The 21624-nt window shown below is 42.1% G+C and overlaps 3 protein-coding genes across 7 annotated transcripts; 1 reads left to right on the top strand and 2 right to left on the bottom strand.

Annotated features, from left to right (window-relative positions):
* Positions 1-213: 213 nt before the first annotated feature.
* On the bottom strand, positions 214-12989 carry gpbp1l1 (GC-rich promoter binding protein 1-like 1). 5 transcript variants are annotated; one of them, XM_044220839.1, is made up of 12 exons: positions 12855-12989; positions 9575-10939; positions 8904-9018; positions 6828-6957; positions 3599-3927; positions 3102-3177; positions 2787-2983; positions 2438-2581; positions 1653-1808; positions 1129-1253; positions 935-1037; positions 214-828 (listed from the first exon to the last, which is right to left on the bottom strand). In XM_044220839.1, exons 3-12 carry the CDS (start codon positions 8961-8963, stop codon positions 658-660), a joined length of 1491 nt encoding a protein of 496 aa, XP_044076774.1. In that variant the 5' UTR covers positions 8964-9018; positions 9575-10939; positions 12855-12989; the 3' UTR covers positions 214-657. The 5 variants fall into 5 exon arrangements, with proteins under 5 accessions (XP_044076774.1, XP_044076772.1, XP_044076773.1 ...); XM_044220837.1 differs by having other exon boundaries at positions 12709-12892; XM_044220838.1 differs by having other exon boundaries at positions 12586-12869.
* Positions 12990-13179: 190 nt separating this feature from the next.
* Positions 13180-14489, top strand: LOC122887536 (transmembrane protein 69-like). The gene is made up of 4 exons (XM_044220847.1): positions 13180-13356; positions 13540-13585; positions 13720-14422; positions 14459-14489. The coding sequence occupies exons 2-4, from the start codon at positions 13547-13549 to the stop codon at positions 14467-14469; spliced, it is 753 nt and encodes a 250-aa protein (XP_044076782.1). The 5' UTR covers positions 13180-13356; positions 13540-13546; the 3' UTR covers positions 14470-14489.
* An 898-nt stretch (positions 14490-15387) lies between these two features.
* Positions 15388-21110, bottom strand: LOC122887530 (intracisternal A particle-promoted polypeptide). The gene is made up of 10 exons (XM_044220836.1): positions 21008-21110; positions 20170-20591; positions 19869-20080; positions 19550-19769; positions 19257-19412; positions 18954-19121; positions 18707-18844; positions 17607-17729; positions 17200-17420; positions 15388-17068 (listed from the first exon to the last, which is right to left on the bottom strand). Exons 2-10 carry the CDS (start codon positions 20507-20509, stop codon positions 16844-16846), a joined length of 1803 nt encoding a protein of 600 aa, XP_044076771.1. The 5' UTR covers positions 20510-20591; positions 21008-21110; the 3' UTR covers positions 15388-16843.
* Between the last annotated feature and the right edge of the window lie 514 nt (positions 21111-21624).

Genomic DNA, 21624 nt, shown 5'->3' with positions numbered 1-21624 from the left:
GCTGCATTTGTTGTTCTTGGCAGAGGAAGACATAGCTGCTGTACAGCTGAATCTATACAAATGGCAGCATTTGAGTGAAAATTCATTATCTTGCCGCTCAGGCTGATAAGAATCAAGAATTTGCCTACAAGGCAGTGTGGGATCGATGTGGACTTTTAAAGCTGATCTACAGAAAGTCAGTTACACGTGGACTCACACACCACAGTAGCCAGATTCATATTGAAACATATCAGCTTGTCAGGAACCAATTTTTATTAATATCATTAATAATGTGTCATCAGCATCATCAATGAAATGAGTTAGTCTGTTTAAAGCAGAATCAAGTGTGCATTCATTGCCCTTCTTTTCTTGACGAACACTTCAGTTCCACGAAGCGAGGAAGAAAACGGAAGGAGGGGGATTGAGGGGGAGGGGGGCAAAGAGGGCAGGGACTGCAGTGAAGGAGGAAACGCAGGGAAAACGACGTCTGGCGGAGCAGGAATCTCCCCCTTCACTGGGATATGATTGTTTTTTCCCTTGTGCAAGAATGACAACAAAAAAAATCATAACAAAAGAAATTCAAAATGGTGCTCTAAAAACAAAGATGAGAGAGGAAGAGGGGGGGGATTGCTTGCTGGGATGTTGTGGTGGTGTTTTTTTTTGTTCCGTAAAGCCACGTTAGGATTTGATGCAGTCGTCGTCGTCAGAGGTCTGGCTGCTGCTACTGGTTTCGGACTCGGAGCCCTCCTCGACATTCGTCTCCGCCACACTCCTCCAGGGGGTGAAGTGGAGGGTCACACCCCGCGCCCTCGGGAGAGCCCCATTCCTCTGCATGCCGTTCCTCTTCAGCTGGTCAAAAGACACGGAGATTTAAGAGTGTGAATGAGATACCCTTTTCAAACAGGGGAAAAGACTAAGCGATTGAGTGACGCGAGATGTTTCTCTGAGTGCTCACCTGTTCGGTTTTAGTCTGGAACTCTCTCAGCTCATCCTCCGTCAGAGGCAGGAAGTTGTCATCGTTTTCTGGGTACTCCTGCCAGCCCATGGCCTTCAGCAACCTAGAAAAGCATAGTCAGTTTCTGCTTAATTGACTGTGTGTGTGTGTGTGTGTGTGTGTGTGTGTGTAACAGCCGTTAACTGTGTCCTTACCTGTGCTCTGCCTCCAGGGAGCTGGACAGGTGTTCGGTGTCTGAGTCGCTGAGGGAGTAGGACAGACCGTTCTCGTGGCAGACTTCCTCGCTGTAGGCTTTGGGCTCTGGGGTGCTGCTTTCACCCTGAGAAAATTCACACAGCAAGAAAACACACTTCAAAAATGATTTCCCCCTCCCTCAACTGCAAACAGTCTGACACACAGTCAAAAGGGGAGCAAACTACTACAACAAAGCCAAAATGTCATTTATTTTTGGATTTTTGCAATGTTTAGCTGTTGGATTTAGCACTTAAATTTTCAAAATTGCATGTACCAACTATCCTTTATGTGCAGACAAAAAGTATGGCTCTTTGGGACTATGCAAGTAGAATTCCATTTTTGAAAATGAATAATGTCAGAGAATAACAGGTTACAATTTGTGTTCGTCACGCAGCAGCACTCTTAGCATTTTCTTATCTCTGTCATTACCTGTGACTACTGCGCTGTCCTGTGTGATGGTTTATGAAATCAAACTGCTGCCTACCTCTCCCGATGTTCCTGGGCTGCTGCTTGTCGTTAGCTCTCCGGTGCCTTCGTCCTTTAGAGCTCGCAGGAACTCACTCTTACGGTCCGGACCACGACGCATCAGCTTCAGCCTCGACGGGGCAATGTCGATGGGAGGAGTCGTGCTGGAAGGGTGCTGTAGGTACGACGGTAGCACAGTTGTGAATAACACCGATCTATCAGCTATGAAATCCATTTGGCCAGTAAAATCTTTCAAAATAGGTCAACAATGATCAGCCATTCTAACTGCCTGAAAATTGTGGGGGGCAATGAACTGCCAGATGCCAAATGTATGCTGTAATAATAATAATAAATAAAAAAGTGGGCCAAATTGTGGCATCTGCAGCAGTTGCAGACATGAGGTTCAGTGTTCTTGAATATTCAAGTGTATGACCATAGATTACAACATTTTAATACACTGGACAGAAGGCAGAGCACATATACTGCTGCAAAGGAAAACTTCATGTGCACATGTGAGTAAGCATCCCAGTCACCAACCACACCAACACATAATTACTATGTTTAGATAAAACCTGTGATTTACTTAGACGGCGATAGGCCAGCTACTGAACTAAGAGTTCAAAACAGACTGCTACACTGGAAATTTACCCGTTTGCTTGCTGTAAAGTTTTACATGTCAGTAGGAAGTCTGAGTAAACTGCATCATTTAAAAAACCTGTTCTTGTTGGGGTTAGAAAATCCCTAAATGTCTGTTGTCATCATGGACATTAAGTCATTAATTCGTCTTTTTCCTATTGTCCTCACCTCTTTTGGGGTGTTGTGCTGTGGTGCACTGACTGGGGTGCTGGGTTTGGCAGCAGAGACGGGGCTTGTGAAGACTGAATCTCGGCCTGGCATGTGAAGGCCAGACTTAGTGATCTCTCTACCACCGGATTTCCACTGGGTGCCCTGGAAGAGAGGACGTACAATGAGTCACAAATAGAGAGACTGCTTCCATCACAGCATAGCGCCTACATTACTGGTACTGACACACAGTATGCAAAGCTTGTTAGCTATTTAATACAAAATGTGCTTTATTACTTTATCTTGCATGTGTGCTGAAAGAAATCAAGCAAGTTGTTGAAATAATTTGACACAACACAGCAGGTCCTACTTTGGTGGGGGCCACAGCAGGCTTTGGGACCAGGTTCTTGTAGACGCTGGAGCCTGCAATGGGAGCTTTGCTGCCGTTGGTGGGCAAGGCGCCAGCAGTGGCAAACCCCGCAGAGAAGGCTGTGCTGGGGTCCTCCTTGGAAACCTTCTTGATAACCAACATTTTGGACACCATCTGTTTGCCACTAGGGGGGTTTTCTGGAACACAATCAGTCAGTGATGAAATGTTACAAAAGGCGAGGACGAGGAAACTGAGCTTAAACTTTTAATCCTCTCTTCAAAAAATTCAAATCCAATCTGGACTGGGAGCTCTTACCCCACACTCCAGCATGGGGAGCCACTGCTCGCATCTGAGTCCCAGGCTTTCCAGTTGTTTCAGGGTTGAGGGAAGGCTAAAAAAAATAAAATAAATAATATTAAGCACCTGGATTAAATACCATAGCATTCAAATTTTTTATTTTCAAGTTATGTTAACATCTGAGAATCTGTTGTTGCTGACAGGATTAAACCTAAAGGGCAGTGAGGAGAAACTTTTGTGATGCACAATACAAATGAAATTTCCTTTTTTTTTTTTATCAAAAAGGTAAATATGGGGAGAAAATGGAAAGTGAAAATGTTTCTAACAATAGTCTTGATTATCTAAGGTCAGATGCAATGTGAACAATAACCACTATTTTCCTAAAAACACAGTCTATATTCATAGCTGACTGCATTCTGAACCCTCTTTATTTAACGATTCAAATAGCTTTGCCAAAACTATGTCATGGTCAGTGGCATGCTTAGGAAAAAAATCAGTGAAGGTTATCTACTCACAAAGTCCTCTTCCACGAACTTCAGCTTATCGTCCTTGCCGTCTTTGCGTTCCTCGTTGGGGAACTTGTCCTGGTACGAGGTGCCCTTGCGGGGATGAAAGTTGCCATTGCGCTGCCGGTGCACCCCCTGCCTGTCCCTGTCACCTCCTACTCGTTTGGGGTGGCGTCCCTGGTGGTGGTGGCCGTCCTGGGCACCCCGCGGAGCTCCATGCCAGCTGGGTGTTTCCTTCCAACACGAGCCCCCTGCCAGCCCACCATGTCCTCCTTTGGCCACCCCCGAGTCAACAGAGTCATGCCTCAGAAGCAGAGAGGGCTGCTGCCATCCGTCACCTCAAGAGAGAACAAACATACAGCGTATACAAGAATGATGTCATCATGCTTTAGTAAGTGCTGAATACCAGTGAAGGTTCCCTTATAATAACATTTGAACACCTTTAATCTTTGTCAGTGCTGAACAGTGTTCACCATCTTAGACTGTGAGCTAATGAAATCGAACAGTTCTGTAATCAGATAGTTTACTGAATGGCTGTTATGTTACGCTGGCACTAGCAGAAAGTGGGAGCATTTGAACATCTGCTTCCCCACTGGCTGGTTGGGCAACTGGCATGTTAGCTGAGACTGTTGCTATTTCCAATGTGAAAACACAAAGCAGGTGTCAGGCCAAAGAGAAAAAAAGATTAACTGTACAGGTAAATTATTATTTTTTTATTGAGACACTGAATCCACTCACAGGATAACTTATTCCCCATAAGTCATGTGCCCATGTGTTAAATCGTTTTACTTTGACTACTATGACATTAGACATACATACTCCTGCACATTTGGTAAGGCGAGCATTAAGCTACTGCAGTAAAACAAAAGACAGAGAGGAAGCTTGCAGACTACAGGAATCATAAGCAGGTTTAATCTCGAATGCTGGCAAAACAGCCACAGCCCTAACAGCCTGCACCTACAGTAGGTTCCTCTGTGAAGGACCAAAAGCACCTACACGGTACAGAAACAACACAGTGAACGCATCGGGCAAACACACTTCACTGTCAACTTCCTACAATGAAACTACACTGGCAGTTATTGTCAAGACTACCAGGAGAGACATTGAAGATTTTGTTCAACATGTCTGACTGGCACGGCACACCATAAGCAAACAGACACATAAAGCTACCTTTCTGCTTTCCAAAGCTAAGGGCAGCGCAAGAGGTGAGCAGAGGCATAGTGAAGTGAGGGACAATGTTGAGACGACCCAGGGACTGTAGGACAAATGGGTGAAGAACCTGTCAAACAGGAACCTTAGGAGGATAGCTACTTCGACCCAGGATTGAACTGGTGGAACAACTGATCACCACAACACCATCATTCATCCAGAGGAACGACAATGCAGAAACTGAGATGAAACATAACTGAATGGAGATGTGAGATTTCACAAAAACACAGCAATTCAGTGGATCTTTGGCATAAATTTCACAAAGGAGGAGATGAGCAACAATGAACTGGCATTTTAAAACTAGCACCACACTACGACAATTCTTAGTTCACACAAAGAGCTGCATCGCTACACATCAGCAGAGCAACACTGTTTAAGTGCAGTGTACAGACATCTGTACATTGGTGAAACCAAATAATATACATATTCTATAGAGAAAGGGAAGATTGTTTGAATCAGGTGTAAAGGAGGCAATATATGTCATGTAAAATAAAGCCTCAAAAGTTGATAGGACTCCAATGCCAACTGTCTGCTGCTTACAACGCTGCTACAACATCAATGGCTTCGGAGCAGGTGGCCTCAGTTACGTCCTTATCCACTACAGGGACCTGAATTATATCCCCTCTCAGTAGAGGTTTACTGCTTGCAATCATCTTCAACTTCTCACAATGAAAGCCCAGCAGAATCATTTTACTTAGACTTGGCATAGCTGATTTCATGTGTGAAATATGCCCAGCATTATTCCCATCCTGAAAGCTTAATAAAAAAGGGTCCTTTTAGTAGATAAAAGTAGAGACCATTCAATTAGTCTCCAAATTCTACCCATTCATTCTTCACACAACCTCTTCTGTCAATGTGTCACTAACTATGACCAGCTTTGACAAAAAAAGCTACGCATAAATGCATCCAAGAAGCATTCGAAAACAATTTAAAACTGAGACGCATTCTAGCCAATGCTAAAAAGGTATAAATGCATCCGTCTCGCACACGTAATCTTTCCTCCCCTCATAGTGTAACTATGTCAGTAAGAAGTCTTTGAAAATAGCCACTCACTGTCTGCTTTTCTTAATACATCATGGTCTGTCTCCTCTGTCCTTGTGAAAAGCTAAAGTTGCACTAAAATTATGCTGATATTAGTCATTGTTCTCTTTCATTAAAGCAACAAGGAAAAATGGCTCCAGAAATGTCTACACATACGATCAAAGCACAGAGCTGCTGTAGCATTTATCTGATCTCTGATCAGTTTAACCACTGAATGATCTGTGTGGGTGAAAGAGCACTGATCTGTAAGGGTGAGTAGCTACCTAAACTGTTATTGTTGTAACTAAACTGCTAACGCTTTTTTTGGCACCAAACAGCTTCAGGTGCATTAACCACCACCCCCTGGACTGGAGGAGGGCCGACCCTGATTTGCATGTAGCCGGGAAAACCAAGACCGATTGCTATCAGATTTGTGTTATGGCCAACAGAGACGCATACACGTGGTTAAGTGTCTTAAATCTCATCTGGATACGAGACACTTGAAATGACAAGTGTAAATGGGGCCTACGACAGACAACATCCCACCTTCAAGTTTAGCAAGTTAATGATGGTCGGCAGCAGACTTTAATCAAAAGATGAGTTTAAAGCCTCTACACACCTACAGTCCACCCACACAGGTGTTTCCACTTATGTTGTCTGACTAGACCTCTTCTCAGGACAGCGTTGATGTGTAAACTCCACTTGATTGACATCTGCCTCATCCCTATGTTGGTTTTGTTGCACTTGTAGGGCGGGACAACTTACACTGGTTTTACACTCTTTTTAAGTTCATATAGTTTGCTGACATCACACAATTCCCAACAAAGCCTTTAATGTTTTCTTTAAAGATTATTTCGTTACACATTGCACTAAACCAGCACTATATAGTGTTAGAAAATTTAGTTACTAAACTCGTTGTATTCTCACAGTTGCTTACCTTTACACAGTTAAGCCGTGTAATACCAATAACAAGGTTAACAGTAAGAGGGTAACTGCTCTGAACTGTTACCTGCTGGAGCTCGCAGGGAGCCGTTGTTGAAGAAGCCATCAGAGGAGTTGTGGCGGCGGCGGCTCACAGCGGTTCTGCCGTCTCTGTGGAGGTGGGGCTCACCTTGTTTCTCAAGGTTGGCAGCAGGGGACTGGAAGAGGACAGAGAAGGGACATGGTTAGTCAAAGTGGGACTCTACGCTGAGATGGTGGACAAGGAAACACATGTGTCTCTTCCAGGGAACACTGATGACACAAAAGAACAGAAAACTACAAAATAGCAATTTCAAGATGATCTTTTTTCTCTACTTTCTCTTTGTCCATGTGAAGAAACTTAGATTAGCATAACTCCTCTCCATACTCTTAGTTCCTCTCTTACTCCCTTGGAGAACTAAAATAACTAAGTGAAAACGTCAATGTAGGGATCTATTCTTAGGGGACGAAAGTGAACAAAAACAGACATCAAAGGAACTAAAAACAATCTTGGAATGCTTTATCATGAGAAATGTGCTGCTATGGAAGTCATTAAGACCAGAAAAACACAGTGTACATAATTCTTAGCTGTGTCAATGCAGTTTGATAATGTTGACTGCAAATGCTCAATTCCATCTGAATCACATACCTATCATCAGCTGAGGTTCAAAGATCAAATTAGATTGTGTTCTTTAGTCTATCCCTGCAAGAGTCATCTCGAGAATTTTTTACAACTTCAACAGACAATATACAACAATGTAATGTAAAAAAAGAAAACTAAACAAAAACAAGAGAATAAACTGTAGCCCCAACCCTGGCAAGCATATGCAGACTAATCCCTGAAGACAAATGACATAGAGGTGAAGTCATGTGTCAGCAGCAAAGTGACTGTGCACTTATTTCTCTGTCTTGACTCTGGATTTCACAGACAGGCCACTTAGCTGGGCAACTTCCTGACTCACAGATTACACTGAGCTCTGGACAGGAGAAACACATTCACAATCTCAGATGGACAGTCAGACAGCTCAACACTTTCTTAAAGGAGTTAATTAAACACAACCTTTGTCTCATTGGTTAGTGATAATGCTCCCTGATACAGGAAAACAATGGAATCAGCGCGGAAACTCCTGCCTGTTATTTTCCTATATTGGGATACCTCGTCATGCATTATGTAACGGAAGATGTAATACTGAATACTGTTTTTTTTTTTGTACGCTTACTTATTATATAACTTATATATAACTTATTATAACTATTGGACAGCTAACACAGCTTCGATGTTAAGCAAAAACAGTCAAAGTGAATAATGGAATGGTAACAAAATTGCCCTTCGGTCCAAAATACCAGAATGAAAGACAAACAACTGATAATGTGGATGTGACGGCAGAGCAGGTTGAGTATTTATTGTCCGTTTCACTCAGCTACAGCAGTTAAGTGATTTCAGGAAACTGCATCACTTCACTGTTACGAAGCTTTTGGCGAGGCAGCATTTAAACTTTGTTATATTAGGATAACCAAAAATTCTAGTTACATATCATGATATACATTTTATATAGATTTATCTCCCTACCCTGAACATCTAAAATCACTCCTTCGAAATTCGATTCATGATTCTTCTTTGAATCAAAGCAAATTCATACAATCTTTAGTTTATCTGCAAGAGCCTGCAATTTTGTCCAAATAGCAATTTAATCCCATGGCCATTTAGAAAAGAACACTGCAGATTTCGTAATGCTTGGATACAAAAATCACAAAAACCTTCCGTGAAATTCTCCACCAGTTCATTGAGTTGTCATTTGATGTTATTAAAATAGTTTCTTTTCTTCCATTGTCAGCCTTTTTCATGAAGGCACAGAATGTCTTGGTGACCCTTTGCTGGACCATGTAGTGACTGCACTGTCAGTCCCTGACTACACACACACACACACACACACACACACACACACACACACACACACACACACACACTCAGGTGCACAGACACACATTCAATAAAAAGTGTCAGTGCAGTGACCCTGACAGTTATAATTTCAAGCTGTCTGTCTCAATCGCCATTTTTTTCTGTGATTAACTAGCACACACTCAAATACATATAGTACACACACACACACACACACACACACACCTTGGCAGGCTGGGGCGTGGAGAAGTTAAGCCAGGCAGGGACAAAGTCATGCTGCGCCATTTAGGTCCAGTGTTTCCGGTCAGTGGATCGAGGCATCAAACCTCATGGCCAGGATCTAACAAAAGAAATGAGCAGAAGGAATGACATTTTTAAAATTCTGATTCAGAAATTTCAAGCACCGAAACATGAATCTCTCACACTGATTTAAATTCCCTTTCATACCCATCTATCTTTGATTTTATGTCATCTCTTTCAAGTGTTTTGTCTACCATCAGTTATTTTGAAATTCACTGCGTAAAGGTCTCCCTCAAGACAAGCCAAAAAAGACTCCTATTCTTAGCAGAAAACAAAGCTCGACACGCTGCAGCTGTGCCTGTGAAGCTGATAACTGGTTGACAGCCTGGATGGAAAACATCTCGTGCAGCATAATACAAGTATTATTTTGCAACATGTGTATGTGAAAAATTTACATAGCTCATCATGCTTGATTTTGCTTAACTTTCTCATTCGACTTTTATTACTATTATGCGCACAAGGTGGAAAATGAATGGCTGCTACCCACAAAATGTTGACAAATGAGGACCACACCACAGCCGTTAACTTCATGGCTATTGAGTACATCCATGCGTGTTTGCTCTAGCCGAGTCAATCAGGTGAAACCTTATCATTACCCCAGAGTCTGTGGCTCTGAAGTCCTCTGCCTCCTCTCTCGGTCCGGCTGGGCTCGGTTCCTCAGGCCTGTTGGCACTGATCACAGAGTGTGTGCACTGACAGACAGGGAGCAGCACACAGACAACCCCCTCTCCAGCTCCGCCAGGACAGCACAGCCCCTTTCCCCAGAGGCAGATCCCTTCGTCCAGGGTGAGACACTGGGAGATGGGTCAAAAGGACGCAGGAATGATCTGGAATGGAGATCCAGAGAACTGGCCAAGCAGGAAGTAGATTTGAAAGCAGAAGCACAGAGGTCTATGAGGGACTGATTTTTTTCTTCTTGAACCAGATTCCCAAGAAGCTCCCGTGTCGGTCACGTCTCTGAGTGCTACTGTTTCCAGTCAGATTGAATCCTTCACCAATTTATTTGAACCATTTGCTCTTACTGTCAGGAATAGGACTCAAAACCTGATTGGACTTTATGCTGATTGGCAAAATGAATTGATTTGACAGGTGGTTTGTCCCAACGGTGAGAAGGAGCCAGGTTCTTATTATTAATATAAGGAAGCAGTCTGTGAAAATCTACTGCCCTGGAATATGGACAACAGTTTGTGTAGCAGTTCCACTTTGACACCAGATGGGGGGAGAGACAGGCGCTGTCCTGCCACACTGCGTGCCAGTATGTATTTACACTGACTGACCTTTTACCGAATCATTTTAAGATCTACTGAAACGCACGCAGAAAAGAAAAAATTTGTTCAGAGACAGTCTTTTATTGGCAATGGAGGTCACTGAAAACCACCGCTCACCTCATTAAACTGATGAAAAAGACTGTCTGAGTTTGAAGAAAATAATGCTCAAAGGTTCAAAGTCACATGACAATGAAGGAAGTAAAATCCTATGTTACATCGCCATCATTTTCTGTTTTGGTTAGTGAAATACAGATGCTGCTGGATGATGCATTATAATGCTGTTTTTATCTTCATATGTTTTAATATCACATTTGTAAGATGACCATTTAATTATCTGCAGCTTTCTGATTGAAGCAGATATAGGGTATAGCTCTGATTTCATAGATATGCAAGCTCAAAAGCCAAGCAAAAATCTTCCACAAGTCAAAAGGTCTTTGTGTCATATGATGCAAGAGTCCTTTGACAACAATTAAACTTGTCCAAAAAAAAAAATAAAAATCCTCAAGACAGCTCAATCAACTCCTTTTTCTCTGGGAAAAAAATTAAGGTTGAAAAATAGCATGCGTCCAAACTTTGTCAAGTGGGTCTTTCCTTTCCTTCTTGAATAAGTTGTTTCTGACACATGAAGTTTCAGTGCAGTTTTCCGTTTTCTTGCTGAGGGTTCACTGGTATCTGCACAGGAACAGACTGGACCTGCATTAAACATAAACAATTAGCCTTAATCAAAAGAAAATTCATCAAGCTTCAGGTTCATAAATACACACATACTTAGACTCAGTTGCAAGTTTATTAGGTACACCTAGCTAAACTAATACAGATTAATACCACAGTCCTGTAATAAATCCTACCTCTACTAAAGTTATAGTAGATATAGTTGAAACTGTTTTAGAGCGGTGTTTATTCAGCTGTATGTTTGTGGTGCTGTTGAATTGTATTGTGAAGGATTTCTAATATTTAGTCAACCCTTATTGATATAAACGGGGTGTACAAAACATTGCTCAAAATATTAGAAAACACATCTCGGTATAACGCAATACAATGTCACAGCACCACAAACTACAGCTTTCAAAATAACCATTAAGTTGAGTCAACACCTCTCTATAACACATTTCTTGCAGGATTGTTTTATTAGACTCAGTTTTAGTTAGGGGTGCCTAGTAAACTGGCAACTGAGAAAACTGGAAAACTGAGAAATTAAGCTTAAACCAACATTTCCCTTCATATCTCTATACCTGTTTTACTGCAAATTTCCAAAGGACATTTGTCAGACATTATGACAGATACTCCTCCTTTACTGAATCTTTATTAAACACCCAAATAGCCTCCAATTCAAGAGACAACCAATGCCTTGAAAGAAACTGCGTTCGACACTTCAAATACATTTTGAGATGTATGACAGAAAAATCATGACTCAGTGATCAAAGAACCATTTCATGCTGAATGCTGGCTCTTTTCAAACATTGTGTCGGCTTTGGTAAATGAAATATTTATACCAGTGTAAAAATAACTTGAACACTTTCTTCCTCGGCACTTCTCCCCAGACTGCTGCGCATCTAAACAGGCCTGGCAGTGTGTGTAATGCTGGATGAAACTTAGGTTTACAATATCAACAGCGATTCTTCAGCCCTACACCTTGTTCAATCATGCGATATAATACAACTTTAACACCTAAACAAAAATAAACCCTGTATGCACAAACTCACAGCTACCATGGGCTCGTTAACTTATTCCCACTGAACTGTTACGTAACAACTCAACATCAATGAGTTTGCCACGGACACGGGCTACAATGTGCAGCACATACATTTACTTCACCGTGAAACAATACTCAGATGAATGACGGCAACACAAATACTGCTAATTTTGGAAAGTGCCTACTTTATCATCATTATACACTGTGGGAAACCCCTATGTCCACAAACACTGCAGCAGACCATTTCAACATACAGTAACGTTACATGCACGTTTCACCAAGCTAACTAGCTGAGTAATGTTATGGATTAAAGTGCATCGAAATAAACTAAGACACAAAGCGGCCATGGTGTTAGCTAACTAGTCAACGTTATTCACTAACTAATAACGTTGTCAGATTTGTCCTAACTCTGTTCCTAGATAACTGCTTAGTTAACTAAGGTAAACGTTAGCGTAGCAATTGTTAGCTAATTGCTAGCGTTACCCAGGCAGTTTACTAACGTTAGCTTGGGAAAACTGGTAGGTAGTTGAAATGAATTAATACGTTTAGGGGGCTTAGCAAAGTAAAAACGCATTTAATATGCTCAAGGTGTCTAAAACTATCTATGTAAGCAGCTGTCACGAACATACATTAGAGGTAAACAGACCTGGCTTCGTTGGAACAACACAGTTTCAAAATGGCTACCTTAGCAGCGGCAGCACACATTCATCCGCTTGCTAAAGGCTAGCGAGCTAACTTGCAGTGTTTCACGATACCGTGTAGCGATTACCTTCTCCTGAGCAAGATAGCCTCCGATAGAGAATTATTCAGATATATATAGAATCTGCAAACATTAACGAGATTACACTTTTTCGAAACTATAAACTTCTTTAATAATACGGCTTTGGTGTTTGTTTGGGTTTTCGGAGCGCTTACCACTGGCGGTGGCACTGAGAGATTCGAACAGCCTCAATGATGCTATGTTCAAGATCTACCGTGATTATGCAACTTAACGAGGTTCCACAGTGTTTTTTAAAGTCGAACAGGCTTATCAGTGCAGCTTCTATACATACTTTTCTTTTTAAATAATACAATAAGTCCAAATATGAAATTAACACATGATAATTTCTGAATATTTTTCAAAATATTCTTAGAACATGGTGTTGGTAGCGCGTATATTGGGATTTTGCCATCTTGAATATAACTTAATACCTCCCCCGCCACCGACAGCCAAACCAGTCGATATCAGAACCAGTCTCATTCTGTTTGGGAAGATCATTGACAGACATTTAATCGAGCACCGATAGAATGGCAACCATCAAACGACCTCTAGTTTAGCTAATTAACGTTAACTTTGTAACTATTAACTCCATGTAAGTGTGCTGGCAGTGGCATTGGCAAACCATTAAATAACAAACAATTAAAGGGTAACGTTTAGGTAAATAACATCTGTGGTTTATATGTTGTTACAGTAGGATAGCTCTGTATTGCATCAGGTTGAGCAAGTGGCTATAAGAGGCTTTATGCTAGCTGTTAGCCTGGGGTGGTTATATCATAGATAAAACTGCAGAATGCATGTGCTATGGGGACTGTTTTATTACTAATAAATGACAAATTTCAGATTGAAAATGATTAGATTTGCATCTGGAAGACGCATAATGTCTCGGGTAAGACCAAAAGAAAAATTGACTGTCGATCAATACTTGCTTACTAATAAATTCAGAGGCACTGTATGTGCCAGCAGTGTATTACAGTAAGAAGTCATGATGTTTATGCACTTTCATGGTTATTATGTTCTCAGGTTCCAGTATGGAGATGTCTTCAGCAGATAACCAGAGCACCAAACTACACAACAAAAGCTCAGCTGCTGTTTCACTCTCAAGCCTCCTCAGTGTTAATGCCATCCACACTAACTTCCACTACCCGCTCGTTGAGCATCAGGCCCGTGAGCTGGCCTGCCTCACGTCTCTGCCACGGGGATTCACGAGGCACCTCGAGGAGAGGCGCCAGCAATGAGGGTTTCAGTTTGAGGGCCCTCACCCAGGCTCCCAAACCAGCTCTGTACCTCGGTTTCTCTGGGCTCGTGCCTTTTCTGTCTGCTCCTCTCCTGATGGCTGCCACACAGTCCTTCTACCCTGAACTGGCATATGCTCAAGTGGTCTACGGAGCTTCTATAGTCTCCTTCCTTGGAGGTGCCCGCTGGGGGTTTGCCATCCCTGCAGGTAGTCCTGCTCAGCCTGACTGGATGAACTTGGGCAACAGTGTGGTGCCTTCACTTCTGGCCTGGCTGGCACTGCTCTGCAGGAACAATATTGCAGAGGGAGCCCTAGTTGTTATTATGGGACTGGGTCTGTCTCTGCACTATGACCTGACCCTGCTGCCTGGCTACCCCTCCTGGTTCAAAGCCATGCGAACTGTCCTCACTCTGGTCGCCACCTTCTCAGTGGTGGCTACCCTGACAATTAAAAAAATCTGCACTGAGAAGAAGATCAAAGAGATTCAGAACTGATTGAAGAGGACAGTTTGTACTTTGAGACACATGGACTTATAATAAAAATGTAAAAATCTGCAGACAGTCTGGTTTGTTCATGCTGTACACCAACTCACAGCAGCAATTTTGCTATCTTTTGGGACAAATGTGACATGTATAAATGTGGCATATCATTTAGAAATTGAATAATAACAGTTTTCTAAGTTGCAAAAGAGGCACAGACATTGCTAACTTGTGAGGATCTAGATTAAAATGTAGAACAAGACAGACTTTGAAATGAATGAAACATGTATTATTTGTCAAAAAACATTTGTAGAATCACATTCTTTGCTTGGAAAAGTACAGATGAAAATTACCCTTATTGATCATTTGGATTTGGTAATTTTACATGTGAAAATTTGAGAGAAATGATGTATAAACATTTGGGACTATTTGCATACCTTTCCTTTCCATTGTTGTGTAACTCCTGACTGTTACAAGTCAAAACCACAGCTGAAAAAATGTGTGGGCAGTGGTTAGTAGGAGTTTGTAAGCTGCTTTCTTAGTTTGTTAAAGATTAATTATACAGTATAGTTATGTTATTAATGTTAACTGTTCCCAAACATCCTCACACATCTGTTTCACCTCTGCCTCAAATGACTCTATTCTGAGGAGCTACAGTATATGATACAGAGACCTAAATGTTGTATCAGTCATGTGAAGATGTTACGTTTTCACACATCACAACCTTTAAGGTCAACACGTACGTTTTACTGGAGACTGACATTCAATGTGTATGTTCAGTGTAAATCCACGAGTGATGAGTTTTAGTGGCAGGAGCTGGAGGTAAGTGATCCCACATTTTCTCTTGTCTTGGAAGTGTGCCACATCAATACCAAACAACCTTAATGCTTTACAGTAGCAGACCTCAGCCAAGCAGATGAATGCAGCACCTAATACAAAGGGCACTAGAAAGCTGATGACAACAGAACAACTGTATTGAGGAGTACACTTTTTCATTTAATGAGGAGCCACTAATCCAGTGAGATGTCAAATGTAATCTTACAGAGCAAATGTTGCTACTGTTGTTAGCTTGTTTGCACAGTGCAGAAAATCCTCCCTCTTACAGACATATAGTCAACTCAGGATGTGTTTGTCATGCTCTTTATGTACAAACTCTGTGTGATGTTTACAGTGGTGTCCTTCATACTGTAATCTTCCGAACAGTACACACAGTACAGACTGCAATAATAATAGTCTAATATGACATTCCAGACCTAACCATCACTTAGTACATCAGGAAGGCATTGTAAAAACAAAGCACCCTCTTTTTTAGTTACAGTTTAACTATCTTAAAGAAAGAAAGAGGGAAATGTAGGCTCATTTTAAACCCAGCACGCACATAACTCTTATAAAGCGTATTAAGTCTGAAAAGCAACCAATGAAAGATGTTATTACTGTTGTGTAACATTAATATCCTGTTGTTTTTAAATAGGAAATACTGTTACAGTGTAACGGCTCCACTCAGCTCACAAATGTCCAACATCCAAAGAGGAAACATAAGGTAACTTAATGTCAAGTAGGTAAACACATTTTAAACATGTGCATCGTCTTATAATAATTATGTTGTGTATCGCAACATCAGAAAGTTGAAATGTAAATTCTAGTAACATCAGGTGCCACTGATGAGTGAAATGATGAAACACTTCACTTGCTTGGATTTTAGTGTAAATAGAGACTAAGAGGCACTATTATTTACAGTATGATATATATACAAAAACAATCCAGTGAAAATGATTGAGTGATAACTGCACTGATGTGACAACAGTGGTGTGCTGTTCAAGTTTATAATTACTTACCATGGAACTTCGGTTCCATTATTAAATAGGTTCAAGTGGTTTGATAAATCTTACGAGTAGCAATGCACTCACCTCAAACATTTCCTTGAGGAAAAATAAAGAGGAAACAAACAAACAAAAAAATGCTTTCACATCGTACCCAAGAACGGTGCTCACAGTCCCCAAAAGACTCTTTGACTTTAGAAGAAAAACTCTCTGGTCCATCCAAAATAGAACTCCTCCGCTGTGAAAAAGTATCCTTATCACAAGGATCGCTTTGCCTTCAAACACACAAAAGAGGAAAACAAGTGTGTTGCCACTCAGATAGTCTTGTAAAATTATTTGGTGAATTGAAAATAGAGATATGGATGAGTTGTGTAAGCGGAAGCAGTTTTGGTGGTTTTCCAGTTTTAGATCTGCTGTCAAATGTTCTCAACAAATAAAAAAAGAAAAACATGTCTAATCCATGTATAAATAACATATATGATCATGTGAAAGCCTACTTGAGACAGAAACACACTTTATGTTTCTTAAGGTGCAGCTTTTCTTCAGTTTATGCAGTTTTGGGATGAATCAGGTGTTAACATGGACGTTCGCAATTTGAATATTCCTGGCTATCAGAGCACAGCCAGTCCGCCGTCACAGCGGCTGGTGATCATGTTGCCAACTTCAGTCCAGGTATCCAGGTGGGGGTCATAGATTTCCACAGAGTCCACCGTCACTGGGGCAGAGAAGTCTCTGCTGGCGGCCCTCCCCCCGACGGCGTACAGCAGCCCATTAACTGCTGACACTGACACGCCTGCACGAGCTGTAGACATTGGGGCCACCTCAACCCATTTCTCCTGTAGAAAGACAAGTACAGAGGTGAAGAGAATGTTAGGACACAGATGTTACGGAAAACTGACTGAAAATGAAATTGTCACTGAAGGGTCTTGACAGTAACATTTCCCCCTCTTTCTCTCTCCCACATTACCTCTTCTGGACAGTACTTCTCCACGGTCTCCAGTGCACCCAGTGCCTCATTCCAGCCGCCCACCGCGTAAATGCAGTTATTGAGGCAGGCGACGCCCACATAGGCTCGACGCATGACCATGACGGGCAGGGCGCTCCATCTGTGGGAGATAGGGTCAAACACCTCGGCTGAGCGCAGCTCCATTCCTTCGTCACTGATGCCTCCAATCACGTAAATAAACCCTGCGAAGAGACAACAGGATTTAGTTCAGAGCTGCTTCACTGAGTGCTGATGTCGTCAGAGAAGTAAAGGAATAAACTGAAGTAAACCCAAGCGAGAAGGGGGGGTTCAGTATCATTTGTACTGGTGAGTGAAACTGCTTCTGGATTATACACATTTATTTTTCAAAACAAAGGGGAGGAACGCACCTTGTAGCTCACAGCAGCCAAAGTAGTAACGAGGAACCGCCATGCTGCCGATGACCTCCCACTTGTTCTCCTCTGGGTCATATCGTTCCATGGTCTTCCCAATCTCAGAGCCAATCCAACCACCTGCAGAAGCACAGTACAATCATCAAGTCTTGTTTTCTGTCAAGTTTCCCAAGATGCTGGTTATGAATTATCGATTAAATTGCACTTACTGAGTTATTTATTATCATTTCACAAAATAATTTTATTGAACTTATTTAACTTGTAAATAAGTTACTGCCTGTAATTTCTTGTGTCCTTCTTTTACAAATCTACAAGTATTACATGTCTACTTCTGCTGACATTTTTGGTTATTTTTAAGTAGAATGGCTTAATTCATTTCAGCTTTAGGTTTTTCACAAAGGCAACATTTTTCATTTTTAGTTCAGTTTGTGATAGTGTTTTTAAAACATCTTAGTTTTCAATATAATTTGCAATAATAATAACGTTGTTGTGCTTAAATCAGTAATTAAAATCTCTTCTTTCAGGGTTAGGGTTTCTTCTTTTTTTTAAATTGATTTTAATAACATTGATGTTCTCTCACTGTGCTTAAAGGGCTTCTCCAGCAATTTAGTATTGCACTTCCATAAAGTTGGGGGACTTGCAAGAGACAGGTAGACAAGAAAAAGAATGGGCAAAATCATAGCAGCAGAGGCCGAGATATCTCGACTTTTAGTCCCTAGTAGGGGTCAAACTCCAAAAACACTGGATCCTACATTTCCCATAAGACAACTCAGCAGCTTTCATTAAACCTTTCCTAACTGGTATATGCACACGTCTTTCATGTCCCCAGTTTGCAATGCAAGGTTTCTGTTATAAATTTGCAGTCTCCAAGCCCAGGCTGAGATGACTCAGGTGATGTCACTTGAGTCATTTTCTCAGACTTGACAGAGCTCCTCCAGAGCCACAAAAGACGTTATACAACTGTTTTCACAGGCTGAGTAGTACTAACCATGACCGGTAAACTGATCTTCATGTGTGAAATCAGTTAAAACTAAACTACCAGTTTGAGCTGTATGTGTTTTGGCTAAATACGGTGCTAGTATTAATGTGGCATTTACCAAGTGCATACAGAGCTCCGTGGCAGGGGCAGACGCCAACTCCACAGCGAGGAAAGTTCAGAGACGCCACAGCGGCCCACTGCTTGGTCACCGGGTCGTATCTCTCTGTGCAGTCAAAAATCATTGAGTCTTTCTCCCCTGGTGAAAAAAAAAAAGAAAAAAAAGAATTCCTCGTCAGACTGAAGACGTTGAGGTTCTTTCATTTTTGGGCTTGAACACAAACACAAGACGGCCTCAGCTCTCTCACCTCCCACCACGTAGATCATGCCCTCCAGTACTGCCACCCCCAACCCGCTGCGGGCCTGGTGCAGGGACGACACTGTGGTCCAGTACTGGTTAAAGGTGTCAAAGCGTTCCACGCAGCTCAGCGCCCGGCTGTCACTCCAGCGGCCGCCTTGCAGCCGAGTGTAGCCTCCTGCCACGAGGAAACAAGTAAAGATCCAAGATTAAATGACATTTCTGACATTTCGTATTTGGAACATCTTTTCTTCATTCACGAAAATTCATCTGGTTACTTTTCTATGCTGAAGAAAGTGATTTGAAACAGAACCTATGGCATAGAGGTATTTCCTGGCTTTTCTTCTGGGTCTCATCTTGGCTGGTTGAAGCTGACTGTATATCTTATTTTCTTTGGGAGACTTTGTGACTTCAGTGTATTCCTTCAGCAGAGTCTGCAGTGCCACCCGCAGGCTGAAGTCTGTAATGCCTTTATTGAAAGACAAAATGGCAAAGAGGTGTTGTTTACAATGTGTTATCTAATCAATTTTAGCGCAATGCTGTGAATACAAACCATTAATTATGTAAAATATAAAAAGGAAGTGCAACATTTGATGTTTTCCTTACCCTCTATGTACTTGAACAGTCTCTGTGGGGAAAGCAGAGGGAAGCGGACTGGTTCCAACACCTCCACTACATGTTTTTTCCTCTTTGCCACATCTTGGAGAACCCAGTCCATGGCTGCAGTGAATACCTGGTACTCATCCTCAATTCTCAGCTCTTCACTTCTTAGCAGCCTCACCAGCTGATCCTTCGACAGGCCCCTGAACTCATCACTGACACACACCTAAAGGGAGGCAGTTGATAGAGGCAATCTGTAAGGATCAAACTTGAACATTATTGGCAGAGAGATAAACGACATACAGTGCCTCTTTTTGTTATATACCTCCAGAAAGTGAACATGGATGTAGTTCTCAGTGAACTCCAGCATGTCTATGCAGGCAATCTGCTCCAGGAACTGAAAGATGCCCACACAGTTGGACGGGTCCATTTGGCCCTTGAGAAACTCTCCACAAATAGACACCACCTCGTTCAGCTGCAGCATGTCTGCTGCCACCATCAGCTCCTGGACATTCTCCACTGTCACACTGATCACGCCTGATAGGAAAGGGTACATATCATTCGGAAAATGGTACAAAATTATATTTTTGGAACACGATGATGGGGATATCAGGGTCTATGCGGACCTGTGTATATGAAGTCCAGCAAAACCTCAAAGACTTCAGTTTCCACTCCAAGGATCTGCACTTCCTCTTTATCCGCCTCCCTCATACCACCGGAGAACAGAGCGGAGAAGTACGGGCTGCTAGCAGCAAGCACCAGTCGGTGGACCCTGAAGACCCGGCCGCCAACCTTCAGCCCCACGTCACAGAAGTCGGTGCGGAGCCGCATCTTGTTCATCTGGGCCAGGATGAGTCTGGCGTAGCGGTCTGAGGCCAGCAGAGCCTGCTCGGACGCTTGGGTTGCCATGGCAGCTGCAGCATCACCACCACAACAAGTGGACGTTGACACAAAGGTGGAGGACATGGCAGCTGGGACAGGTCTGTGTTAACATGGAGGCCAGTATTCCCAAAGCCTCCTCTCTAGTGAGTGTCAGCACAAAACAGGCCTGAAAGACACATGAGCTGATTGCATCGATACCAAAACACACAGAGAGTCACTGACACACTTGACTGTTGTGTAACAACATAAAACTGTGGCAATGTCGGGTATAAGCGATAGACGTATAAAAACCGACTTTCTTGACTGTCTCGTGGTAACGTTAAAGTCATAGGTAAGTTACTTTTCGTCACTCTGCTGCTATTTGGCTATACAAAACACCTGCCGCCGCTAGCCAGGCATGCTAGCCAACAGACAGCTCGCCAGGGTGGATTCAATCATCACATTTATCAGTAAAATGTCCAACTGAAATCCGACAACTTCACTGCTCGACCACTCCCTGCTCGGAGTGTCAACTCACAGAGAATTACGGACTTTTATAGAAAAGAAATGTCAAAATTCCGCTTGTAATTAGCCACGACTTACCCATAAGTTTACTGATGAGGATGCAGGCAACTTCCGTCGCCCTGCAGACTGTCAATCCTTTTTTCACTGGATCGATTGCACTGGCCTGGAAGTTGAATCTCCAGTCGTAAGTAATCAATCCCCGAGAATGTTGCATTTTCTGTGGCTATCGTTTCTATCGTCAGTGACCCTTGTTGTCTCTCTTGGAAAACAGAACTTTAAATTACACGAAGGTATGGCTTTTTTCGTTTTGTTTTAATTATTTTATATATTTATTTCTTATTTTCGGTCAGTTTACCCAAGAATACACCCCAGGTTTGCTATAACACACAACGCCAGATGGCAGTGTTGCCTTTGAACAAGCAGCTAAACAAATGGAAGTCCTTGACAACACAGAAATCTATATTATCATAGTATTCTTAGCATGTCAGCCCCCAGCAGAATGGTAATTTTAGATGTAGCTATCCTCCACTGTGCTGGCTGTAACCTCTTCCATTGGAGACTTGACCAAGCCTGCAGCCTAGCCTACTCTTAGACAGTGGCAATGGGTAGTCCAGTTTGTTTTAATCAGTAGCTTGACATCAAATTAGTTTAAATATTATGTTGGAAACCTGTTATTACATACAGAACTCTTGCAC

The sequence above is a fragment of the Siniperca chuatsi genome, linkage group LG13 (genome assembly GCF_020085105.1).
Source record: "Siniperca chuatsi isolate FFG_IHB_CAS linkage group LG13, ASM2008510v1, whole genome shotgun sequence".
Lineage (NCBI taxonomy): Eukaryota > Metazoa > Chordata > Actinopteri > Centrarchiformes > Sinipercidae > Siniperca > Siniperca chuatsi.
This window is presented reverse-complemented; position numbering and strand designations above follow the sequence as displayed.

Excerpts from the sequence above, each read along its gene's own strand:
- gpbp1l1 (XM_044220839.1), bottom strand. The coding sequence starts at position 8,963 with ATGGCGCAGCATGACTTTGTCCCTGCCTGGCTTAACTTCTCCACGCCC. Across the intron at positions 3,178-3,598 it reads AGTTCGTGGAAGAGGACTTT|CCTTCCCTCAACCCTGAAAC; the intron begins GTGAGTAGATAA and ends TATTTTTTTTAG. Across the intron at positions 1,809-2,437 it reads AGCACAACACCCCAAAAGAG|CACCCTTCCAGCACGACTCC; the intron begins GTGAGGACAATA and ends TCGTACCTACAG.
- LOC122887536 (XM_044220847.1), top strand. The coding sequence starts at position 13,547 with ATGATTAGATTTGCATCTGGAAGACGCATAATGTCTCGG. Across the intron at positions 13,586-13,719 it reads GAAGACGCATAATGTCTCGG|GTTCCAGTATGGAGATGTCT; the intron begins GTAAGACCAAAA and ends TTATGTTCTCAG.
- LOC122887530 (XM_044220836.1), bottom strand. The coding sequence starts at position 20,509 with ATGTCCTCCACCTTTGTGTCAACGTCCACTTGTTGTGGTGGTGATGCT. Across the intron at positions 20,081-20,169 it reads GCTGGACTTCATATACACAG|GCGTGATCAGTGTGACAGTG; the intron begins GTCCGCATAGAC and ends CTTTCCTATCAG. Across the intron at positions 19,413-19,549 it reads ACTGTTCAAGTACATAGAGG|GCATTACAGACTTCAGCCTG; the intron begins GTAAGGAAAACA and ends CTTTCAATAAAG.